The sequence below is a fragment of the Dermochelys coriacea genome, chromosome 4 (assembly GCF_009764565.3).
Source record: "Dermochelys coriacea isolate rDerCor1 chromosome 4, rDerCor1.pri.v4, whole genome shotgun sequence".
NCBI lineage: Eukaryota > Metazoa > Chordata > Testudines > Dermochelyidae > Dermochelys > Dermochelys coriacea.
Genome location: NC_050071.1, coordinates 63219795 through 63239974, shown reverse-complemented (window position 1 = coordinate 63239974; position 20180 = coordinate 63219795). Strand labels below are relative to the sequence as shown.

Below are 20180 nucleotides of genomic sequence, written 5' to 3'. Positions count from 1 at the left end.
TAACTTTGTTTGACAGCAGGTGCTGTTTGCACTAGCATGGACTTTCTCTCTTTCTTCTGCTTTCTCTGCCTCTCCTCTTATGGGCCACTTAGGCATTATATACCTAAACAAGCAGCTTGCAACCACATTATAATCTCTCCTAACAGCTCACTTGTATTATGAAGGCTAAAAGAAGCAGGGGGAAGGAAAAAGAGCATACCACATAGTGATGGAACCATCAAAATGTATATATGCCTTCTTGTGTAACCATGCAACTTCATCTCTGCTCATGTCTTATTAAATCTAGTTTTTATGCTCTTCAAGGCAGGACATTTTTCGGGGGGGAAGTGCCAGGGCATCTTGGAGAATTCAGAATGGATTAATAGTTCTCATCTTCCAATGTACTTGATTATCCATTAGTTCAGACAGAATTTAGCCAATTAGGGTTACTGCAATAACCAACCTGAGATACAAAAGCATATCTGCTGTACCCTCTCTTTGCATGTAAAGTTGCAAATGGACCATTTCATTCTTTAAAAAGTGTTAGAGTAGCACCTGCTTCAATATCCTCTCTCTACCTCCATTAATTACATTTCTGCCAAAGCAAAAGGGAAAGTCAGACTATGATTGTCATAGCTAAAATATGCTTATAATTCACTAAATTTGTGTTTTACATATTAATATCTGTCTAACAGTCCACCCTTTTTCAGGGCTAATCATCAGTTGTTGCTAATTATTAGCGGGAGAATGAAGAACAGCTACTGAGATACCTCATTTTCTCTCTGTATTTCCCCAACCAGCACCTTTAACTGGCTTATCACAGAGATCATCCTGCCAGCCACAGATTACTGGATTCATTTCTGTACAAGACCCATTTATCTCTGCCCTTATTCCATGTGTTGGTCAGAGGAAATCTCTGAAACATAATTATAAAGGCATTGAACTTTTTGATCTGCAGAACATCAGAGTAGAAAGCAATGTCATTTCTGAATTTTAAAGCATTCCAGTATTATATTTATTTAGTAACTTTTGTGAATTTTTGTTTTTCTTGTCTGTGGTAGTCCGTTTTTGCTGTGCAGAAATAATTGTGAATCAATAGTTACATTTTTTATAAAAACACGTTTCTAACTTTTAGTTGAATTGTGAAGAGATTTTTACAAATATTTTGCACTATGTTCACTTTGAACAGGTTTGCTAATTACAATGTTGAATATGTGTTTTAACAATATTCTTTCTAAATAAAAAGAATTTTGAACATTCACTTATATCCTGTTCTTATTCGAAATATGCTAAAGGGATAAGAAAAGCTCTGTGAAGTTCTAGTAATGGCTGCTGTTTCTGTTTACTTACAGTTTTGCTAACTCTCCCCAGTTTATCCTGTGTCTCGCAATATTTGCTGTTTGTGTTAGTGCTATACTCCATTTGCCATTCTGGCTCAGCAAAGAAAAGGTTGAGTGACTTGACTACAGTCTATAAGTATCTACTTTACTTATAAGAGGAACAAATATTTAATAATTGGCTGTTCAACCTAGCAGAGAAAGGTATCACATGATCCAATGGCTAGATGTTGAAGCTAGGCAAATTCTGACAGGAAATAAAGCATAATTTTTTAACAATGAATAATTATTCATTAGAACTACTTACCGAGGGTCATGGTGGATTATCGCTCTGACTGTTTTAAAATCAATATTGGATGCTTTTCTAAAAGATATGCTCTCGGAATTATTTTGGGGACGGTCTATGGCCTGTGTTACTCAGGAGGTAAGCCTAGATAATCATACTGGTCAATTGTGGCCTTGGAATCTATGAATCAGATCTTGGATTATCAAAATATAGGAGGGAAAATTCCTGAGTGCAAAAGTACTGTTACTTTAAGTTGTCTTGCTGGTAACTTGTTCTGCTAGCAAAATTGAGTTGGTAGCAATGCACGTATCTAGGCTAGCAAGAGGGAGGTTGCAACTTCACTTTTGTAAACCAGTGAGGTAAGGCCACTCAGTGGAGATACCAAAAAGGGTTCTAACTACAGGCAGTTACTATAGCATCCAGTTTCTGAAAGGCAGACTTTAGAAACTAAAACACAAAGGAAGCGGAGTATAATGCTTCCATTTGGAACAGTTTTCTATTGTTTCATAGAATTATAGAACCAGAGGTTAGAAGGGACCACGAGGGTCAACTAGTCTAACCCCCTGCCAAGATGCAGGATTTGTTGTGCTTTCTAATTAAGCCCCTTTGCTGTAAGAGAGATGAAAGACTGGTGAGGACAATTAAGCAGTAGCATTTATTACTTATTGGAAGAATAGCATCAGTACAAGTTCCAGCTGAGGTCTGATATGAGCAATAATGATTTTTTTGTGTTTGTGTCTTATGTTTAAAAGTTTTTTCCATCTAACTGCTATTGATAGTCTATTTCTCAGTGAACAAGCATGAAGGGTATTAAAAACTTCACCTGAGAATTTGTGCCTCAATCTCAACAGGTTGGAGTGTTCAAATACAAAGATTTAATGGACAAGAATACCTATTGTTTCCACATCCTCTAAGGTAATATGTTTTAGTCCTGATTTGAGGCAAATTGGCAAAACAGTTTGATGGAACTTTGTATTATTGCTACCCTTGCTATACCAGTACTTTGGATAAATAAAAAAGACTTCTCTTTCTAATGCCTTCATTCTGGAACCATTTTATACAATTAAATTCCTTTTAAAAAAAGAATAAATAGTAAGAAATAAAGAGCTTTAAGTTTTTAACAATCATTTATTTGAAGTGAAAAAATGAAGTCGGGAGACAAAGTATTTAACAGAATATCAGATACTTTATTTTGTTACTCTTTTACAGTTATGCATTATTACACATTTTTATTATGACACATAAGAATCAAGATTTTTCTCTTTTCATATAAATTATTTTGGGACACTGACAGGTCCAGTTTGGCTCAATATTTAGACTTTTTAGCTGTATAAAAATCTGTCATTTTAAAAGTAAATCCTCATCATCCTAAAGCATTTTTTAGTTCATGAAAACCTGAAAATTGACAAGAAATGAACTGAACTAAACAAAAGTAAAAGTGATTAGTCCACTTTCATTGTCCAAGCTGCCAGAAATGCAAAAATAAGCATAAATATAGAAAAGTAAATTGGATTATTTAAACTAAAAGAAATTTTAGAACTCCTCTGTGATTTTTGGTAACAGAAATATTTCTAAAAAAAGAAAGTGAGCTACAGCTCACTCACAAAAGCTTATGCTCAAATAACTTTTAGTCTCTAAGGTGCCACAAGTACTCCTTTTCTTTTTGCGAATACAGACTAACACGGCTGCTACTCTGAAAGAAATATTTCTGTAAAGATACTGAGCAAAATGAATCCCTAGCATTAACAACAGAATTTCAACTGATCCAGTATTGCTAAGCGTCATTAATATCTCTATATACTGTTTCCTTCAGCAAACTGTGCCGCCTTATTTCTGTAATGTTCTAAAAATACTTCAATATGAATATTTAGTAGTTAGTATCATCTCTAAATCATACTATTTATAATGTGTCCAGAATTTCATCACATGTTTTAAATCTCACAGCCTGGCTTGCATAAATATATATACATGCTTTGTAATGTTTAATAAATTTAAGGGACCTCACAAAAGGTCAGAACCAGTTCATATGACAGTTCAAAGTTCTTTAAAATGGATCACCATGGCAGGCTCTTTAATCTGAATCATCACTGCTAAAGTAGGAGCTGTCACAATATTCTGCTGTGTAAAGGAATTTATGAATAGTTGGGTTCATCTTTGGTATCCAGTGTCTTGGCACCAAATATGTTGAGAGGTTGAACAAATCTACGAACACCTTGTACCTGTCACTGAAAAAAGAAAATCAGATGCATTAACTTTAATATGGTAGCCTGGAGAGGCCATAATTGGCTTCTACAAAGCCTAATCTTGGTTCAGATCTATCAAATTACATTACAAAGGGTCCTGGGAACTCCCAATGTGTTTGAATGATATATTACACAAGCTAACCCCCATGATCTTCTCATGGAAAACATCTACTAGTAATGATTTCAGATTCTTTCCACCAAGTGTGGCAATTCAGACTAGACCTCAATGACACAAGACTGACACCACATGAACCCAAATCAATCTCCATGATTTTTCAATCTTAAATGAGCCACAAAGTGAAACTCAACTAAAACTGCCATCATGTCAAATCCATGTTTTTTCATGGCTTCTACTCACAGTCATTAGCTGATTTAGGCTTGAAATTTAGGTTCACCAAAAAGCTTGAGACCCTTTTGTAACTCTACCCAAAGTTCCATTTGTACTAGAACCCCAAACCTGGTGCATTTCTACTTTGACTGTTTGATGAAAATTACAGACAAATCTTATCTCCAACATCATGTCAGGGGAGTGGGCTAAATCAATATTAGAGCAGTTGCCAAAAGCCAGAGAGTGTTTGAAACCACTCGTTGCATAATACCTTCTACCCAAAATTCCAGCTAGACTAAGAGATGTTTCCATGTATGCTTCAAATAATCCAAAGTGGTTTTTGCATTTTGCTCTCCAGGCACAAAACTCAACTGTCAGGTGTAAGTACAAATATAAGCTTTAGGGTGGACTAACTGACTGAATATAAGAAAATATTAAATGACTGAAACTGTGCATATTCAGGAATGAGAGAGCTAGCTGAGGCTGAAGCTTCCAGCCCAATTTAGTTGCCGTGATGATGGACGCAACAGGCAGGAAGCCATTTTTCCATCTGGAGTGCTGCGCTGGAGAATTTGTCAGACATGGAGCCAACATCCATGATCATCTGTTCCTTGCACAGCAGGGAAGACCAACAATTCTGAAGGACGACAACTGTAACTGATTAATTAGACACTCCCCGCCCCCCGCTCTCAATTATTGTAATAAATCAATGTTCACAACTGCATTGACTTTTATGGACTATCCCCTCCTGTCACTTGGAAAAAAATCTTCACTCTCACAAGTTGACTGACAAAACACAAAAAGGAACTGAAAAGCTATAAACAATAAAGCTAATAGCTTTTACCAGCATACATTCAAGTGTTCCTGGTCCCTAAATTGAAAGGGTAGTTTAACTTTTTTAAGATAAAAGGTCACTATCTTCCTGCTATTTAAACACAGCTATTTATATAAAGACGCCAATGTTCAAAGTATCAGTAGACACTGATTATGTAATACTAATTGCTTATTTTCTGTAATTTTGGGTCTATGCTCTTTTTTTCTGGAACTTTTCACTAATATTAAAATACTTTTTACCTGGATATGACTGAATGAAAAGTATTATTCATATTAAGTAATGTACTGTATGCAGATTATGGAGTGGTAACGAATAATATTATGTAGTTTACATAATTTTTCTTCATGCTTACCTCACCGTTGAGCGCAAATACTGATAGCCTGATGATCCTCCAGTGCCAGCTTTGCTGCCAATCATTCTGTGCACCATGCAGACATGGTTGTCTAAGCAACAGAAATCAATAGAATTTGGCATTTCTAACTTACTTTTTATATTAAGTTACTGCTTTAGGATACAAGCAAGGGTTTGGTTACAATGGTGTTGACCACTGAAATGCCAGTTAAAGCTGGCCATATAGCAATTGTATATTGTATTATTGTATATTGTATGATACTATTGTATCATAGTTATATGTGAGGTAATCAGGTTCAGGGGAATGCTTATGACCATTTTCCTGGGACATCAAAGATAAAGGTCAGAGAGGGTGACCCACTAGGTCATCAGGGAAACTCATCACTCTTCAGCATGTTGCATATTGACTAAGGAGTACTGTTGACAATCATCCCATAGATTGCAACATATTTCACCCTGTTTTGTAGATGGGGGGGGGTAAGAGTGTGCAAAGAATGGGTAGAGAAGAGTCATGAGGTGTGGGGAGAAACTGGGAAATATACAGTAGTTCCCTTAGATAAAAAGAAGTTGCCCCAATTTTAGGCATATCATGGAGGTGATAGGTTTAGTTTCAAAAGGAAGGCAATGGCTGTTCCATATACATGCATCAACAGCTAAGGAGGTGTCACACCTGCCCTCCAGATCAAAGTAAAAGCAATTGTCCTTAGAATAAGAAGGGGAAAGAGATCTTTTGAATTCTAATTGAACACACCTTAGTTACAATTATAGTAATAAAGGGAAAAATAATTTGTACCTAGAAAAGATACTACACAACAAAGAAGGGGAAACTTACATCTCCATTTGGTCATGAGTACATCAATATCCATGAGAGAAGTAAGAAGCTGAAAGGGAACCTGAAAGCGAGGCTCCTCTCTTGAAAAATGAAAAAGACAAGACACAAAGAAAGTTCTTATTACCGTATTGATATTTTCTTATGTCATGTTTGTCAAAGTACCACTTCAAGTGTGCATAGCACTGACTTTGGTAATTTTTCCCCCTAAATTCCTTCTACCAATACAAAAATCAGTATTCTAATAGGTGCTTTCACCCTCCTAAAATGGGAGTTGCATTTTGTTCCATGTTTATAGCAATTTGTCCTTAGGAGAATTTAAGGACCCTGCTAAAGTACAGTATATGATTTAGAATATCTTTTCAACAATTAATTGCAATAATAAGTGGATCGCAAATTGTGTACATACACAATTTGTGGTGTATAATACGTCATCTACCCTTGACTTCTTCCTTCTGTCAGAATTCCCACTAAATCTTGCAGCAATATCTCCTTACTGTACCTGTAGAAGTAGATCATTAAAGCTCCTTTCAATGCTTTATAAGAGAGTCTTCTTTCTCCTGCAAAATTATAGATTTTATTAATTTTTGTGTTAATTTTCCTGCAAAATGTCCAGAGTCCACTATAGTATAAACTAAGGATACAAAAATATATGGTAGGAAAAAAGTATATATTATAGTGTTTAGCTATCAGAGTTGCTTCAAAAGTAGCTGTATACTGAATTCCACCATTACCTGGAAAATTGCCAAATCATAAAACTCAAGATTAAAAAAAAGCGAATCACAAGTAACTTTCTAAGACAACTTTCTTCCTTGTATTTTTAAACTTCTTTTCACAAAGGGTCCAGTTACTGTTGTTAAACTATCTTTTTCCAGATGTGAACATAACCTACCTTTACTAAGAAGATGTTCATGGCGTTTTTCATCAAATAATGAAATAAGAATCTCTTTTTGTTTTTGAAGTTCAGCCAGTAGGTCCTCTTTTTCCTCCAATTCTTGTTTGGCCTTTAAAATATAAAACAAAATGATTATTTTTAGAAGAGGCCTACAGTTTTTGAATTATTTATTATACAGTTGCAATTTTCAGCATCATACTTCTATGAATTTACACATTTAGTGTAAGGACCATATTTTCAAACAAGTTAGATGTACCTTGCCTATGCAAAACAAAAAATTATTACAAATCAGTGCATGCACAAATGTACCTAAATCACTACATTAATTAGCCAGTTTTCTTACCCAGTTGAGATCAATGCATGCACAAGATGGAGACAAAATTACATAATTAGTTATTTTTTAAAAAAATCTGTCCTTAAGTTCTTAGACATCTGATTTTATAGTTTCTTCATTTGAATGAAGAAAGAAAAAGAAACCCAACAATTAGAAAGATATTAATCTTAGAACTGGTCAAAGTTTCCCAGATTTTGAATATAGGATTTTTTTTCATTAAAAATGTGATTTGACCTAAAGAAATTCACTTCCAAAAATGAATCCTCAAAATACCACATGAGAGCATTTTGTTAGATACATATTCACTCACATCTAGATATTTTTTGTCTTCGAGCAACTAAATGATTGTTTTTTAAAAGCAAAACATTCTTCTCATGGTATTATTCATATATAGTTCAATAAGTTCAATGTCAGTATGTAGAAGTCCGTTGTTGTCAAACCCATATGTACCATTTAGTAAAGCTACGTGAAACAGCACAGTTCCACCTCACAATGATGTATGCAAACATTTCCTTCCAGATTGATTTCCATGGGTTTGTTCTTAGAAGATTTGGACTTTGATCTTCAGACTCAAGTGCCTGGGGTGAAATTCTGACCCTAGTGAAGTCAAGGGCAAACCTCTTATTGACTTCACTGGAGCCAGGATTTCAACCCTGTTTTTTGCAATCAAAAAATCACTCAAATAGCACACATTTCTGAAGTCAAATAATAAACTGGCCCATAAATACCTGAAAGAAGTGCATAATAAACAGGTTTCAGAGTAGCAACCGTGTTAGTCTGTATTGACAAAAAAGAAAAGGAGTACTTGTGGCACTTTAGAGACTAACAAATTTATTTGAGTGTAAGCTTTCGTGAGCTACAGCTCACTTCATCGGATGCATTCGGTGGAAAATACAGTGGGGAGATTTATACACACACACAGAGAACATGAAACTGTATGGGTTTTATCATATACACTGTAAGGAGAAAAGAAAAGGAGTACTTGTGGCACCTTAGAGACTAACAAATTTATTAGAGCATAAACTTTCGTGAGCTACAGCTCACTTCATCGGATCACTCCTTTTCTTTTTGCGAATACAGACTAACATGGCTGCTACTCTGAAAACTGTAAGGAGAGTGATCACTTAAGATGAGCTTTTACCAACAGGAAGAAGGGGGGGGAAGGAGGAAAACCTTTTGTGGTGATAATCAAGGTGGGCCATTTCCAGCAGTTAACAAGAACATCTGAGGAACAGTAAAGTAAAACCATTTCCCCATGTTATTTCTCCCCCCACCCCACCCCCCCCACTGTTCCTCAGACGTTGTTGTTAACTGCTGGAAATGACCCGTTTTGATTATCACCACAAAAGGTTTTCCTCCTTCCCCCACTCCTTCCTGCTGGTAATAGCTCATCTTAAGTGATCACTCTCCTTACAGTGTGTATGATAAAACCCATTGTTTCATTTTTTCTGTGTGTGTATATAAATCTCCCCACTGTATTTTCCACCAAATGTATCCATTGAAGTGAGCTGTAGCTCACGAAAGCTTATGCTCAAATAAATTTGTTAGTCTCTAAGGTGCCACAAGTACTCCTTTTCTTTTTTGAAAGAAGTTGCACAGTTCCATTGCTCCTTAAAAACAACGTTTGTTTAAGATTGAATGAACCAAGGGAAAGGAACAGTGATTGTGTTAAAATGTTAACTAAAATGGCAGGATCTTCTTTTATCACATATCTTATGCTTGTTGATAGACTAAGGATACATAATTTACCTGAACCATTGCCAGTTCCTCTTCTAGACCTTTTAACACATTCACTTCAAATTTTCCCCAGAAATTAAATCCTTCTGGTTCTAGTCCTGGTGTTCTTTCCAGCCATGCCTTAAAAATAAAACAACATAAAACAAATAGGTGATACAGATCATGAGTTACTCTTAAATGACCCCAGAATTGGGAGGCAAACTCCCTACTTCTAGACCTGGACAAGTTACTTCAGCGCAAAAAGTGTTTAGGCACCTACTCCCATTGATTTCAATAAAATGCCTAAATACCTTTGAGAAACTGGGAATTTCTCTCTCAATCAATTTCTCCTTCCATAAATAGGGTAAGAATACTAATTTAAAATAGGGCAGGTCTACACTTAAACACTTACCTCCACTAATTGCAGAAGCGTGGGCTCCTGCTCTGATTTAAGCAGCAGTTCATTCTCATGTCCCTTGAAGTTATCACGGTAATGCCTTCTGTTATAAGGAACTCTCAGACTCTGCGGGACACCAATCTTATTCTCTAAAAGGCGGAACTGCAGGCTCTGAAAACCTGATGCTGGGCTCAAGTAATCTCTTTGGGTATGGAAGTAGATAGAGTAATTACATATTATTTCAAAAATAAGGCTATTTTGTGGTTTTCCTATCCAAAACTAAAAAAAACCTATATAGACATTTCTAACATTAAAAGCATTTCAAATAGACTCTCTGATATACCACAACATTGACATTTCCTTTGTTGCAACCCAGGTATCACAATGAAAATCTGATTTCTTTATTTTTAAGTAAATAACAAATTATACATTGAAATGAATATTTAAAAAACACATTCAGGAGGAAATTTAATATGAATATTAATTTATTTCTAAACATACACAGCCAAACAGGTATTAAGAAAGGTGTCTTAAGTCACTAAAATTAAAACAAACAAACTATAATATGTTTATTGATGTTTAAATTATTTCATAGATCTGAACAATTTTTGTTGGGGTTTTTTCTGGACAAAAGGATAAGGTGGCGGTGTCACCATGGCTAGTTTTTTGTTATGTGGGACTGATGTAAAATTAAACTATGTTGGCAAGTTGGAAGAACTAATTAATAAAAATAGCCATGATTCCCATTCCCTGGCAATTTTAGTGGTTCAAAAATGAAGGATAAGATGGTTATAATAATGGAATTGAAAGTAATTGACTTGGTTGTATAATTGCTTATTATACAATAATACATTTCTGAAAATTGCAATTGAAGATCTCTCAAAATAGATGGTTAATCAACCTATTTCTCTCTCTCCCCCTTTTCTTTTTAAGTTTAAAAATGGGAGAAAAGGATTCTGGCAACCTTTAAGGGCCATGAGTGGTGGGGTATTATGAAGTGGTAATAGGGAGAATTAGAAGACAAATATATAGATTGCCAAAAGGATCCAGGAAGGGATGGGAGTTGGCTGACATGGCCACAGGTGACCCAAGTCGAAACCACAGGAAAGCTAGGAATAGGGGTGCATGCAGCAACAGTGGAGCTTGGGAGTGAAAGAATTAGGAGTTCTTTCCTGGAAGCGAGACAGGCAGATGGATCCCAGAAGCCAGGCCAGCAGCCAGAAAGAGGTATACAGGCTTCCAGGCAACACTGTCTGTTTCTATTGGTAGATGGAGAGGAGAAATTCCTGGTGGGAAAGGGGGAAGTGAAGAGAGATGGAGGGTTGGTGGCAAAAAGCTGGCAGCAACATGCTGCTTCCCACAGGCTTTTGAAACATTATATTTCAGTGATCCAGGACTACTGCAAACCTTATGAAGTTTAGATGTGTGAAGCCCCAGAACCAATGGGTTAAAACATCTAGCTCATGCTCTAGATGTGGAGCGTGGGTTTCTCTCGCCCACACAAGTTTATGAATTGACATAAAATGTTGCAGAGAACATGTGGCTGTGAGAAATGTAAAGAAATTGCTAAGTCTTAGCTTGGCATTACCAAATGACAGGACATTTTGATTATTTACATACTGTTAGTTTTGTAATGGTGATCTCAGCTAGTAAAGTCACATCCAAATAATTAAGACACACATCTGTTTAAAAAAATCTCAGAATACATTGGACTTGCAATCAAGTTAGAGACTGTTAATGACCTTTATCTGTTACTAGTACAGCTGCTTCTCTCCCAAATACACACTCATGGTGCTGACCTAATTGATTTAGTTCTTCAGCTGAGTGGTAGAGGCTCAGACTTTCAGTTCTGAAAGTCCTGAATTCAAACCACACTGTTAGCTCGAGTGAGGACAGTTACATAAGCACTAATGCTAATCAATAAAAATAAATCATATTTACCTGAAATCAAAGAAGTCCAATGCAGTCATAGTTTCTAGAACTGAAAATTGCTCCACAAGTAATTTAAGGATCATTGAAATTCTGTGCATTCGAGCAACAACCTTGAGCATGTTTCTCTCATCTCTCACCTTATTAGAAAAGAAATACTTATGACCAGATTGAGAGTGATGAGCTGATAAGCTGTTTATACCTTTGTGTTCTACCATCAATCTCTTTTAGGGTGTTATTCATCTATCACTGCAGTAGCTCAGTGTATTCCATGTAAAAACCAATAGCAAAGTCTTGTACTTAATGTAGACTCCTGCATATAACTAAAATCATGCTTTTTAGGCTTATGCTTAAAAGATCAACTGTGAGGGCTTTTTGTCTGGCTGGTTACTCATTCTAACTGGGTCAGTTATAAAGGAATTATTTTCCCCATGTTTTTAACTCAAAAAGTTACTGAAAGAGTTGAAAGTCTAGGCCAAAGTCATCCACAGTGTAATTCTATTAGAGTCAATGGAGAAGCAGACTAGAGGAAGCAGGAGAGGTAATGTGGCTAAGAAAGTCGTGTGGCAAAGCTGAGAAGATGCTTGCTAGCAAGCAGAAGGGGGAAATAAAGGAAGAAACAGGAGAAATGAGTGGGGAAGGAACTGCAGAGCCATTCCCAAGCCAACTCTGTGTTAACACGTCCATTGCCTTCAATGGGATCAGGATTCCTCTTGAGATTTCTGAGGCAGTCAATGAGTATGACCAAGAAATATCAATGGAAGGATGAAAATGCTACATTTTAATCTTTTTCATAATCCTCCCACTGGTTTCTGAATTTCAATTTTTCAACATTTTAAATTACATTTCAACAAAATATTACTTCATGGAGAAATGTATCCCATTTTAGAGATGGTTAAAATTTGCTGAATTTCAGATTTCAACAAAAAATAATCAATATACTAAATTTCAGTTAAAAAAAAGGGGGGGGGGGCTAATTTTTCTTGAAACTTTTTGCATTTTTTTCCCACATTTTATTACCAGGTCTACTTCCAAACAATGCTACTTATCTTTATAATATCCACAAGTGCTTGATTTTCATTTACAACTATCAATTTATTATTAAAATCACATACACCCAGCCATCTCTGATTGACAACACATCAGAGGAAACTCAAGAGTTTGTCATTACAATTCATAAGTGTATAAAGAATTTCACTTTGGGGCCGTGTTAATAAAAGCTCAAAATATTCACCTTTCCCCCCCCCCCCCCAGGTGTCATCATATAAGCATCTGCTGTTGATTTGATAATTCCTTTCCAGTTTCATCAAATCACATCCAAATACCAGAGGATTTTTTTCCTATTTTATTTACCAGCAATTTATACACTGATGAATAATAAAAACAAGTATTTTGCATAAGCGACCAGAAAATCCAGAGGTAAGGGACACTTTCAACATAAAATAATAATTTTAATAATTTATATTTTAAAAAAATCATTTACCAATTATTATTTTATTATTCATCAGTGTATAAATTGCTGTAAATAAAATAGGAAAAAATCCTCTAAGTATATTATATATAATTTTTCCCCTAGCCATGCTTTTTTGGCAGTAAAATACACACAAATAACCATCACCAGAGCTTGTGACTGGTTTGGCCAAAAGCGATTGCTCCTGAAGAGTGATCTGTGTAGGCCAAAAAGAAAGAGTACTTGGTGGCACCTTAGAGACTAACAAATTTATTTGAACAAAGCTTTCATGAGCTACAGAGAAGATACAGTCCTCAGAACAGTGCATGATTTTACAGATCAAAATATGTGGACTATCATAATGGCAAAGTGGTGTCACAAAAGAGCTGAATTTCAGCCTTAAATCTCATTTTTGGGGCATGTTTGGATATGGTAAAAATCAAACTTTCAGAAAGAGGCTTGGGTTTTCATATGATAAATATTTGCACATAACTTACACGGCCATTCTGAAAGATCACCCGAACTGAGTCCAGTTCCCACAGAATCTGCTTAAACCAAAGTTCATAAGCTACAATGAGAAAGGCATTATTAGTGTTAATTTCATTGCCATTGCTGATATGTAGAAAGAAGTTAAGCATGTAGATTAGGAGGTTAATTTCTGAATTTATTGTTAAACCTTCATTTAAAATTAATGTTCTATTTCCATGTGATTGGAGTATAAGAAATACTGATTTACAAATGTACCTGCTGTTTAAAGAATCTCTCCCTTCTTCAGACCATTGTTGCATGGAATAATTTAGCACCTGAGACTGTTAACAGAACTAATCACAGTATATTCACTTTTGGAACTCTATGGTGGCATATAGCAGATTAACAACAGTTTGACAGAGGGGAAAACCTGGCCAGGCTATCAAGACAAACCAGTGCTCTTACACAAAGCACCATGGGATGTGTAATGTACAAAAAGATAAAGACGGAACCTCAGTTTTAGCATGGCATCTAAAAAAGACCCAAATACAGTAAACAGCATAATACTCATTTTACTATTTCAGATGGCTGAATCTGCTCCATCACAATTGAACCTATGGTTCTGAGGAGTCTAGGAGTTCTAAACCTGATGCTTAGGTCACTAAGCCATCTCCATTCTTATGTATATAATTAATTATGTTGAGGAGTATTCTCATTCTCTACTAAAACTCTTCAAATATGGATTATGGACTCTCTCTCTCTCTCTCTCTCTCTCTCACACACACACACACACACACACACACACACACACACACACACACACAGAGTGTTGGCAGAGGAATGGGAGAGAAAGCTGGTATTCATGAAGGAATTTATAACAGTTGCAAAATCAGAACAACTTATGTACTGCATGTTTTAGCACCAAAACAAACAAATGGTGTGATTGCACCAAACAACTACCTTTTTCTGTCCTGCAGCTTACCTTGATGGGTCACAATGAAAAGATGCTCATCATGGATCTGTGTTCCTTTTTTTTCACCTCTGCAGCTGTTGAGCATTCAATATTTTGTCCAGCTTTAAAAGAAAGAATTTTTGTAATAATCTCAAGCTCCACTGTTGGTTTTGGGACAGAATGTTCCTGATGGGAATTTAAGTGAATACAACAACAAAACAACCCCCCCCCTATATATATATATATATATATATATATATATTGGTCTTTAGTTGCATTTTATTTATTCTGCATTTTAATAGTGAGCCAATCCATTGATTTTTTTCTGTTGTTTACAACTGGAAATAGATGAAAGAATATGATTCTGCCCCCTCAGTGGGCCTATTTGCAGAATAAAGTACTATTTGGAAAACATACCTTATGAGAAGGGCCCTACCAAATTCTTGGCTATGAAAAACTGTGGACTGTGAATTCTGGTCTTTTATGTGCTTTCACCCTAACAATACAGATTTCATGGGGAGACCAGCGTTTCTCAAATTGGGGGGTCCTAACCCAAAAGGCAGTGTGAAGGGGGGGTGACCAAGATTATTGAAGGGGGGGTCATGGTATTGCCACCCTTCTTTCTGCACTGTCTTCAGAGCTGAGTGGCCAGAGAGCAGTGCCTGTTAGCCAGGACACCCAGCTCTGAAGGGTAGCGGGTCTGCCAGCAGCAGTGCAGAAGCAAGGGGTGACAATACCATACCATGCCACCCTTACTTCTGCACTGTTGCTGGTGGTGGCTCTGCCTTCAGAGCTGGGCTCCTGGCCAGCAGCTGCTGCTCTCCAGCTCTGAAGGCACAGCATCGCTGCCAGCAGTAGCACAGAAGTAAGGGTAGCAATATTGCAAATCCCCCCTACAATAACTTGAGACCTCCCCCCCACACACACAACACACTTCTTTTTGGGTCAGGACCCCTATAATTACAATACCATGAAATTTCAGTTTTAAACAGCTGAAATAATGAAATTTACGATTTTTAAAATCCTATGCCTGTGAAATTGACCAAAATGGACCACAAATTTGGTAGAGCCCTAATTATGAGAGATACTGGAAGTTTAGACGCTCAGTCTATTTAATTTATCAAAGAGAATGTTAAGGGGTGATTTGATCAAGAATTTGGGAGAGCCCTAATTATGAGAGATAGTGGAAGTCTAGACGCTCAGTCTATTTAGTTTATCAAAGAGAATGTTAAGGGGTGATTTGATCACACTCTAAATACCTACACAGAGAACAGAATTTTGATAATAGAGGGCTCTTCAATCCTGCAGACAAAACTATAACAAGATCCAATGGCTGGAAGTTAAAACTCAACAAATTCAGATGAGAAATAAGGCACAATTTTCCAACAGGGAGGACAATTAAACCAATGGAACAAATTACCAAGGGTTGTGGTGGATTCTCCGTCACTGGAAGTTTTAAAATCAAGATAGGCTGTTTTTCTAAAAGGTATGCTCTAGTTCAACCACTATTTTTGAACTTGAAGCAGGAATTAATTCAGGGAAATGCTTGAGTTATGCAGGAGACCAGATTTGTTGATCACAATGGTGGTGCGTGATCTTAAAAATCTATTAATCTCTAACATGAAGCCATCTAATGACTTTTAGATACTCATGTGTTCTTTCAGGCAATATAGTTCAGAAATCCATTTGAATAGCTTTTTCATTTGCTTTTTATTAAAGAAGATGAGAAAGGGATAGGAAAGGAAAATAACTAATGTAGTCTATAAATCATATGTGAATGAAATTCATTTTCAGTGAGGCAGAAGTCCTGTAGAAAAAATGCTATGGTGATCATCTTATTAAAGACTGTATTGTATGAAGACACACAAGCGTGCTGAACCAAAGTTGCCCAGGAATCTTATTACTGGAATTTTCTAACTTCTGAGTGCTTGACATCGTTCTTTTAATGAAGGTTGCTTTTTAAATGTAATTATGTAATTATATAACTATTAGGACAAATTCTGTACAAGTCTGAGCAACTTAATTTATTTCAGTTTTCATCAGTGAAACTGATGAAAAAACTGGGTCCATGAGCTAAATTTAAGACATTTTACAGACACTTAGATGTATTTTTTTCAGATTACAGCTCAGGGAATTTAAGCAGAACGGCTAATGGGAACTGCACAGCCCCTGCTGAGCATACTGAAGGTTTGCCCTGAGTAACCATCTGCCAAAATAATGAATCTTCCGCTTTGCTGTTATTTATCAAGGTGATGTGTTATATGCATCTCAGTGTAACTCTGTACTTTAACCCTTCTCCATTCACAATTTAGCTGCAGAACTAAAAATAATTCCTGTCTAAACAACAAAATTCAATTTGTTTTCTCAAAAAGTTAAAAAATAACTAAGCGTCCCATTACCAGGTATGGAGCTGTCATGGAATCTGGGGTGGGAGATGTTTGTTTAACTTAAATGTCAAGAGATACAGATGTCTGTGGATACATCCTTAGAGCTGGGAGTGAAACAGTGATCAGAAGGACTTGCCTTGAGCTGGCAGAGGGTGGGAAAGGACAGTACCATATGTCAACATCTCAGATTGTAACAGGCATCAGGGCAGTAACATAATCCAATCCTCACACTTACATGTAGATAGTCGCCATAGATAAGTCCACCTTTGCATGCTTTATTCAGCCCTTCTTGTGACTTGTCTTCTCCTTCCCCATCCTCCAAAGACAGTTTATTAAAATTAAATCTAGGATTAAAAGAAAATTATGAAAGGAAATAACAGAGCTAAAAATATCAGAGCAGTAATTGTGCCTAAAATTCAGGCACTGATCTGCTTTGGTGGCTCAGTTTCACAAACATTTTTTTGATAAGCAAAATAAACAGCATGTATCTATCTTCAACCTTTATAGCACACACATCACTATAGTATCTAGGTACAGTCATATCTAGTATATCCCAATAGCCAATACTCAAAAGAATTCTTAGTCCAGCTCGCTTCATTCAGTGTTGTCTATATAATTATTTAACATTGATAGTTAATGAATAGCCTCCTTTTGAATTTTACACTTAACATTCACATTGCATCTATCGTGTTAACTGACATTATGCAGTAAATAGAGAAATATACTCACTGATATTTGTTCCCCCAAAATGGGCACCCACTCATGACTCCAGAATCCAATAACTCACTGAGCAATGTTCCCCAGGGATATATTCTACTAACATTCCCAAACCTACTGCAGCTGCCTTTTACGTAACCTGATCTTAGTGTACAGGCCAATCCCCTACAACTCCATCTGACCATCCCTGTCATTCAGTAATAATTACAGAAGCTATCCTGACACAAACCTCAGTAAGTATTTGTTTTATTGGCTGTTTAGTTAGTTGAGTCACCCAAAACAAGAAGAGTTGCAATGCTCATGTTGCAAATGTCACATACTTTGAGCAGCTTTCACTAAAGTTCTTCTGACCTTGGTCATTTTCAGTCAGGCACATAGTATGGGATCAAAGCTAATACAAATAAAAAAAATCAATGGGAATTCTGTGCATGAGTCAAGGGCAGAATATGGCTCTAAATATTGAATCTCATGAATTATTGACACAGGATTGTAATCTTTAGACCCTAAAGTCAAAATTTCAAGGCACTTTTGATGAAAAACAGAGTGAAGTCTGTATAGGCAGAGATGGACTATATCCCAAAGGTGACCTGAACCCCTCTGGAATTACTTAAAATAATTATTTTTAAAAAAGATTATTACACAGTTTCTCCAATTAAAAGCAAAATAATTATTTTATTAATAATATCCATGTAAATTATCATAGGGCAGATAACTCCCCAGGGGTTTAAATATACGAGGGTTTCTTAACTCTTGAACTATATTCCCATGTAAAATCACATTCATATTTGTGACAATGGTTACTCAGTTCTGTTTTAATCATCAACTTAACCCACAATGGAGTAACGGACACACATGCTGGAGTAGCTGAATATGGTTCTTTCTCCTCTGTGCCGCCAAGTTGCCAGGATTTCAAGCGAACATTATCAATGTTCTGTTTTATTGCAAACACTCCAGCCACTCCCCTAAGCATCAGAGTCTGCCTCTGATGCCTCATGACAACCCTCTGGTGCCGTCAGCTGCTCTTGCCCCTGTGAACTAACACATTTTCATACCCAGGGTGTGTGGTAATGGAAGATATAAGCTCCCAAATCAAGTGAGTTTAAGTCTTTACAAATAAAGGGCTAAATTGTGCTTTTAGCACATTAGCCATGTAAAGAGAAGATTGAGTGACCAGACCAACCACACAGGACTGATGGGGCATTCTGCTAGTGCAGTGCAAAAAACATTACAGTACTTTGAACAAAAAGAAAGGAGTACTTGTGGCACCTTAGAGACTAACAAATTTATTAGAGCATAAGCTTTCGTGAGCTACAGCTCACTTCATCGGATGCATTTACATTTACAGACTAACACGGCTGCTACTCTTAACCAGTACTTTGAACACTTTCTCTTCAGATTCAGCAACAGCTGATCAATCAATCACATAATGTATAGGTCAGACAGGATGCAACACAAGAAATTCCTCCTGACATCTCCACAATGCTTTAAATATGTAAAGGGCGATGTTGTCTGATGAGGCCCCAAATAGCTTTAAGGGGGAAAAACCCCCCACCACCTTTGTAACACCCATGAAGCATAACAACAGAAATAGAAAATAGACAGTACTCTCTGAACACCAGTGTTGCTTCTTGACAAAGATTTATAGTTGCTTCATTGACAAAGATTTATAATTCCTTCTGACCACTGGCCCCCATTTGGCTCCTCAGTTAGGTGTTTATTTTTGAGGGATGATGCCAAGTACTTTCCTGCTTATAGGGATGATTCTTGGCATTTCAGTGTAATGATGCGAGAATGGTGGATACATTTCTCCGTGCTTTTGGATGAGACATATGGAAGAAGGAGTGTGCCTGCCACTAGTTGCCAAACAAATTTTGTGGTGCTTATGGGGAAATATCCTCCACTTCCCAATAATAGCAACAAGTAGCTTGTTTGTATACTGCTCCACTGTGGCATAGCTCAGAAAACATTCACATCAATTCACCACGTGTGGCCAAATGCCCTAGTCATGGGCAGCGCATATAAGAGACTTTGGGGAAGGCTAAGCCTCCCCAAAATAATTTGCCCAAATAATCAGGAAGAAAAAGGCTGGCTAAGAAGGGGTAAAATGCTGGATGCGTGTCACCTCTCTTTGGAGGCTCATCGTTTGCATTGTTTTTCACTTTTTCAGAACCCTCCCTGCTGTGGCGGGGGCACCTCTCTTCCTTTTCCTGCCTTTGCTGGGTGGACAGCCCAGCTCCCCCCTGTCCTGCTGCCTGCCCTCGGCCTTGCCATCAACCTGCTCTTGGGCTCAGGCTGCCTTTTGCTCCAGAGGGAGGCTTTGGTGCTGCCAATGCATCTGGCCACTACCACTGCATTCGAAATCTGGCACCAGGACTGATTTACTAGAGATTTCAAATGAGCTTTGGAAAGCAGGTTGGTGGCAGCCTGCCACCTTTGCACGCAAGTCTTCCTCTAGATCATTTGGTTTAGTAAATACAAGGCAAAACTTTGGAGTAACATCCCCAAACAAATGACTCGTGCACCATCTATGGCTCTAGTGTCTTGTATCCTCACATCTGCATCTTCCAGCAGTTTCTCTACTATTTCACCAGCAGCCAAGGATCTCAGTTACATAATAATTTGAAATATAAATGTCTGACAAGATACAAAAAAATTATTCCCAACATCTCCAAAAGATCACAAAGATATTGGCCAAAGGCAATCTCAAAGGGCATCTCAAACACTATCTGGGCCACAAATAAATCTCC

At 36.9% G+C, this 20180-nt stretch overlaps 1 protein-coding gene across 1 annotated transcript; it reads right to left on the bottom strand.

Annotated features, from left to right (window-relative positions):
* Positions 1-3251: 3251 nt before the first annotated feature.
* On the bottom strand, positions 3252-18427 carry TDO2 (tryptophan 2,3-dioxygenase). The gene is given in 12 exon segments (XM_043513848.1): positions 3252-3827; positions 5361-5451; positions 6192-6271; positions 6691-6748; positions 7081-7192; positions 9167-9274; positions 9546-9732; positions 11472-11599; positions 13407-13477; positions 14360-14417; positions 14419-14451; positions 18263-18427. Coding segments are annotated over 12 exon segments (1245 nt in total). The 3' UTR covers positions 3252-3673.
* Between the last annotated feature and the right edge of the window lie 1753 nt (positions 18428-20180).